The sequence below is a fragment of the Cornus florida genome, unplaced genomic scaffold (genome assembly GCF_030987335.1).
Source record: "Cornus florida cultivar Cherokee Brave unplaced genomic scaffold, ASM3098733v1 CherokeeBrave_3.0.0_Hap2_Chr10, whole genome shotgun sequence".
Classification (NCBI taxonomy): Eukaryota; Viridiplantae; Streptophyta; class Magnoliopsida; order Cornales; family Cornaceae; genus Cornus; species Cornus florida.
Genome location: NW_026775580.1, coordinates 104,589,387 through 104,595,712, shown reverse-complemented (window position 1 = coordinate 104,595,712; position 6,326 = coordinate 104,589,387). Strand labels below are relative to the sequence as shown.

Sequence of the window (6,326 nt, the reverse complement as noted above, 5' to 3'; positions counted from 1 at the left end):
CAACAACAGAACACTGTTGCTTCAATGTACCACTTTTTTTAATCAAGAACCAGTGAACCACCCATATACCTCTGGTTGCTGAACACAAAATCTACATAACAATAATCAGTTCCCAGTATGTCATAGTTGCATACACTTCCACGACAATGACAGAGTCAAAACAAATTACACAAGTACCAGAAATATACATGAAATAGCAAGAAAAGGCGGGTTTTGATATACAGGCAGACAAAGACTTGCCTGGAAAACCCAGCTTTATTACAGCATGCTGTCTGTCCTGGCTGGTAGACGGCGGAAAAAGTTGAGTGGTGCAGAGGGCAACTTATGCCGAAACCTGGGATGCCTCATCACATAAAATCCAGTCAGAACAGCCAGTACCTGGAAAGGTGTCGTGTATAACACGATGGCAGCTACAAGACAGAATGTCACAAATATAGCTGTGGCGCGTGGGTCTCGCCAGCTGAGGAGTGCCTGAACCCGCTCAGCTTGTGAAGCCACATCACCCACAACAGTCTGAATCCTTCCAGCTATACTCCTTAACCGATCATACCTAAGTCGGACCAGCTCTGTACCCCGTGATGTTGGAAATGTATCAAATTCTTCATCAAGCTCATCAGGGTGTACAGCATCAGCATAAGATATTCTCGTGTTCATGTGAGGAGGGTACCTTGGACGGAATCGGTAATTCCAAAGCCCTATTAGAAACATGTAAAGGAACACTGTTGGTAAAATCAGTTCTGGGAAGCAGACAAGCATCAAAAAAAGGACATGTACTAATACAGTAGTGACAGGGTTCCTCCACATGCAAAGTTCACCAAACCATTTCCCAACAGCAAATAATCCATTGAAAACTGATATTAGCCGGAAAAAGTTTGCCTTGCTGCGCCTCATGCTCCAAAGATGTGAATTTGCATCGGCCATGTAATCAACTACTTCCTTCCTGAGAGGGGGTTCTGACCGGCTGAGCCGAGCTGCCACTAAGTTGACAGCTTGGTGCCGCAACATTTCAAGCTGTATTACGGTCAATGGCCGTAAATAGTGCATTTTTGGTAAAAGGGGTTTTGAATATATATGCATCATGTTCATCATAGATGTGCATGAAAACCGAATTGCTAGATGTATTTCCCCCATCTTCTTTACCCCAGAGGGGTGAAGGACTAGCAATGGATAAGAGTGTGTATAAACACGACCAGTTTCAAGGGTAGACATCCGAATTCGAACCTTCCCAATTCTCATGTCCTTGTTACCATTTGAACCCTTTTCGCCGAGATGGCTGTTATCAAAGACGCCCACAGTGAGAACTGTGGCTGGGTCATAAACTTCCCATGTATACTGCTCATTGAATTTCGGGTTCAAGCTATCAATGACTGTTCGGGTCCTAATCCATTTGTGACCATACTTTGCTACACAATATGTGTCAGTCGTACCCCTTCCATCTCTTGTTTTAATTGGGTGAAGACCATCTGCGTTTAAAATGCCAAGTTCTAGGATACCTATTGATGGCTTCCACAGCTGTTTAGCTGAGGGCCGGAGATCACTACTATACTGAGTTGACTCGTCGAGCACATGGTAACCTCCATCAAGGCAGACACGAAGATTGAGTCTACTAGCAAACTTATCTTTCTTAGTCTGTTCCGCATCGTCAGCACTTGGCTTTTGGAGGTTGACCCACCGGGGTTGGACAACTCGATCATGATCATCAGCACGCCTGTCAACAGCTTTCAATGGTATAAAGACCTTCCCGATGATCTCATCTTTATTGGGGCCCATACTATCTTCAACAGAAAGAACCAAGTGATCTTCAAAGGGTTCAGCAGCAACAAACATCAGATCCTCATTCCAAAATGCATTCATGTTCCGAGCTTGAACAGTTTTTGTCTTCAAAATCTGGTTACCAATTTGTACCTTAACATATACATCCGGGAAACGAGTCTTCTCAGTTACAACCAAGTCTTGTGCCTCAATCACATTCACACGGACATACCATAATCTTGGAGAATGGTAAACTTTTGAGCGCGTATGTGAGGAGGCTTCTGAGCTATCAATAGAACTAACTGTACCCAAATGGTAAGCATCAGGAAAAGCCTCGTCAGCTTGTGTGCCAATCCAGACAGCAAGCATTAATTCTGCTTTCGTTTTCTCTCTTTTATTGTCTTCAAGCCGATACCATTCTGGAGCCAATGGACTATCTGGAGGAACTCGTGTGGGAACCTCATGGAGATCAAACCGAAGAATCCCAACAAAGTCATCTTTCACCAGATCCTTATCCTTAACCACAACATGCAACTCAGAGGATTGCATTATATCTTTTGAAAAGGCAAACACCACATTCCACTCAGGGTTTTTAGTCTTGTTAAAGTGCTTCGTGATTCCTTTATAGTTCCCAATTATTACTTCAACATAAGGATCGAGACTGCCTGTAACATCTTTGGTAGGGAGGTCACGAGCTTTCACAACTCGTACAAAAAGGTACTGCATTGGTTCAACAAGATCATATGTGGTAGATGGCCTGTCTCCACGAATAACTCGGCCACCAACAATTTGTCCCCCTCCAAGGAAGGGGTTTGTCTCCTTGAGTGCATATTCAACTGGTTGTGATGACGAACCTGAGTACATGCGGACAATTTTTGCAGGCTGTGGGTCAGATCTCATTTCATCAACTCCATATTTCATTGGTTGTTGGATGGCTGCTGAAGAAGAAAGATGCTGTTGTTTGGTATGGTTTGAGTTCGGCAGATGATGAAATGTGTGTCTTGACTGGGGTTTATTATTAGAAATGTTTTGGACCAAGTTTGGAACTTGTTGATCAGAAGCTTGAGCATGGGTTGAGTGTGGATTTGTAAAGGGAAAAGCTTCCATTGCAGGAAGTGGGTTTGAGGACTTGATGGAAGGGTCATCGGTGATAAAAACTTTAAGGCCAAGCTCCCCTCTTATACGTGAGAAAATGCTTTTTTTGTCTAAAGGATAATGAAATATAACGGCATCAGAATATGGGACAAATGATGTTCCACTGATGTGAACCTTCCCAAGGAATGATTTGGATTGGGTGGCTTTCATGTTGTTGTAGACATAAGCATCAAGGGTGAGGTTAGATAGGTTGTCTGGATCAGAGATGTTGAAATAGAAAGTCTCGTTCCAAACTGGATCAAGATCCTTTTCTTTGATTGTGGTGCGAAATCTTTGACCATCAAAGTGAAGCTCCACAAAGGCATTGGAAGAGCCCTGCCCATCTTTGGGCATAAGGTTGTGGGCGCTCACAACCTCCACTCCTAGCTTGAGATTGCTCATAGAGCCTTATCAAAAAGAATTTCACAAATTGTTGAGGTGCTGATGAGAGTAAATTCAAGTACCCGCTGTCAAGAAGTGATGGGAAATGAGTTACACCTGAAAAGAAAAAAAGAAAAATATTATTTGTTGTAAACGGTGATAAGAACAACCACTTGGATCAATGCGACAGAAAAAGTAAAAAGACACTAGTCCGAAATTTGAAAGATATGAAACAAAGGGAAAACTGAACTCATCAGTGTGAAGTGAAAATATATAAGTAATGGATGAGACACTGTTAAGAAGAAAATATTTTTGGGACGTACATACTACATGCAACATTGGTATGAGCACACAGCAGACTTACAATTGAAGCATAGCTGAAATTGAGTCCTCTCAAATCTCAATTAACAAAATTTATCTAACAATTATAAACTAATAAGGCACACAGATTTATCAAAAATTAGTTTTCAAGCAAAACTGCCTAAAATTGGAATATATGAAATTCAAAATGAAAACCATAAAACCTCAACTGAACACCCAACACTCTGAAAAACCAATCCAACAGATAGAGGTTAGGCATGGAAGTCCTGGTTCACCATATCATTTTGTCAAGGGAAATATTTTGTTAAGTCAGAGGTTGTCATGGGTAATTAGGTCCCTCCCTACAATCTCAACCCATCCCTAATAAATAAAACTGAGATTTTTAAATTGTCGTATAACACAGATGTAGAGAAGAGATGTGGAACAATATGTAAACATAAAATAGCTTATTCACATATAATTGTAGACACAGCAAGCGAAATGTGGCAGATAAGGTGATTAATTCAAGATGCCAGCCACACAAAAGGTAATATAAATCAAGTAGAAAATAGTCATATTAACCTGCATCAACCCAATTAAACGATGGCAGACATGACATTTTCACTATCTATAAATTTACTGGCAAGGTAAATATTGACACAGCCCCAAACCGTGATTGACTGGCAATTAACAGAGTAATTAAGAAAAAAATAATAATTTTATTGTTTAGAGGGATTCAATTCGGTAAATTGTTCCCATCAAGAATAAAGAAAAATAAAATAAAAAGTTACAGAATCAAATGACAAGAAGATGCTCCATCTTTAAGCGAGAGCACAACACCAATTTCACAACAATCACTTTTTCATTACTGGAGGGAAAGTAATAAAATTAAAGTAGCAGATAGATGGTCCATCTTTGAGCACTAGGCTAAGCTAGTTTCTGAGATATTGCCTTTTCAGCTGATTCACCAACATATAGATGCACTCTCGTGAGTGCGAACACAACACCCTTAAGCAGGTCTACATATTAAAATTGTGAAAATCAAAAGAAGCAATAGAATATCCGATAAACCTATATGAATCCCATCCCAGAGATATAGAAAAAGTTCAATACGGCTTTCAGATATAAAGTGATTAAAAAGAATGTAGATTCTCAGTAAAAGCTACAACACTTTTAGCTCCTTCATCAAACATTTGCAAATTCCGAAAACCATAACAACCAGCCAAACATTCTACAACTGTTTATGATACAAAAACAACCATATCATCCAATCCCCTCTCTGAATCAGTAACTAAAAGGGAGGACTGGAAAATTCAGAATCTTTCAATAGGATTTTCCTCAGCTTTATATATACGCATCAAACTGAACTTTAACATAAACGGGAAAATAGTAAGAAAGGAGGAACAAAGACAAGGCTCTGTTTTCTCCAAGAGGAAAATTTCCAGGAGAATATTCTCAACGATCTATTTTCTAGCTTCGCATAAAATTGTCATAATTTTCACATATGGTTTCAACTTTAATCGAATCTATAGCTCCAATAGAACTCATTTGATTATTAAACAAACACATAAAATCCGTCATTAACAACTATATATATATATATATATATATACACTAATTTTCATATATACAAATATTAACAACTATATATATATATATACAAATTTTCATATATACAAATATTAACAACTATATATGGTTTCGAATTTTATGCAAACTATAGCTTTGATTTAACTTTATCATCATCGAAGAAACGCATCAAATCCTTCATTAACAACTAATTCAGCAGAAAAGAAAACACAAAGTAGTTCAGATAAGAAAAAAATTACCTATTTTCAGCTTTATCGATCGGTTGTTATAAATCTTTTGAGTTCACAGGCAGAAGAAGAAAAAAGCTCGTAGATTGTTCTTCGATGCTAAGTGTGCCGATAGATAGATGTTTCAGATATAGAGATAGAGAGACTTATAGAAAATCGAAAGACTGGAAATTAACAAGAGGAGGAAATGAAACCCTAGAAAATGTGTACTTTCTGCGATGTTTCACAGAGAGAATGGGAGAGAGACATTTGAAAACGAGTTAATCGTTGTGCATATAGATGGAAGGTGAGGATGGTCCAAGTCTTCTCTGCTTGTCTGTTTGTGTGGCGTCTTCATCCTCAACACGCTTTGTAGGCTTGTACCTTTTTTAAATCGAAATATCTACCAATAAACAAGTAGTACTATAAACTATGACCACTCAAAATACTTGTATAACGTATGACACTCGCTTGTTTATTGGAAACGTATGACACTCGCTTCTTCTGTCAGACACGTGTGCGTGGGCGGATGTTTTTTGTAACACTTGTACTTCGTATGAGTATATATTTTATAGCATTGTGTTTGGGACAAGATATGGACATATTTGTCCAAGAAAGTGAGTAATTTTCTTTACATTTTCCTAGAAAGGGAATTTTATTTTTTTTTTATTATTATTTTTTTTTAATTTTATTTTCGGGTTCACTCGGCAAAGTTGACCCTTCCTTAACGCGTGTATGGAACGAAGGATGATTTTGGTTGTTGAGTTGGTATCCAATCTTTTCTCACTCATGAGCAACATGAAAAAATAGAAAGGACAAAATGAGAAAAGATGATGACCAATTCAACTCAGTGGTACTAACACATACTACTATTTGTCAAAAAATAATTATGGATGGATATTTCCACCACCTTTTGTCTTTCAAATCAAAAGTTAAATGTTGAGGTTCGTTACAATTAATTAT

At 38.4% G+C, this 6,326-nt stretch overlaps 1 protein-coding gene across 1 annotated transcript; it reads right to left on the bottom strand.

Annotated features, from left to right (window-relative positions):
* Window positions 1-75: 75 nt before the first annotated feature.
* On the bottom strand, window positions 76-5,677 carry LOC132276639 (FT-interacting protein 3-like). Its single transcript, XM_059778165.1, has 2 exons — window positions 5,397-5,677; window positions 76-3,384 (listed from the first exon to the last, which is right to left on the bottom strand). Exon 2 carries the CDS (start codon window positions 3,286-3,288, stop codon window positions 259-261), a length of 3,030 nt encoding a protein of 1,009 aa, XP_059634148.1. The 5' UTR covers window positions 3,289-3,384; window positions 5,397-5,677; the 3' UTR covers window positions 76-258.
* Between the last annotated feature and the right edge of the window lie 649 nt (window positions 5,678-6,326).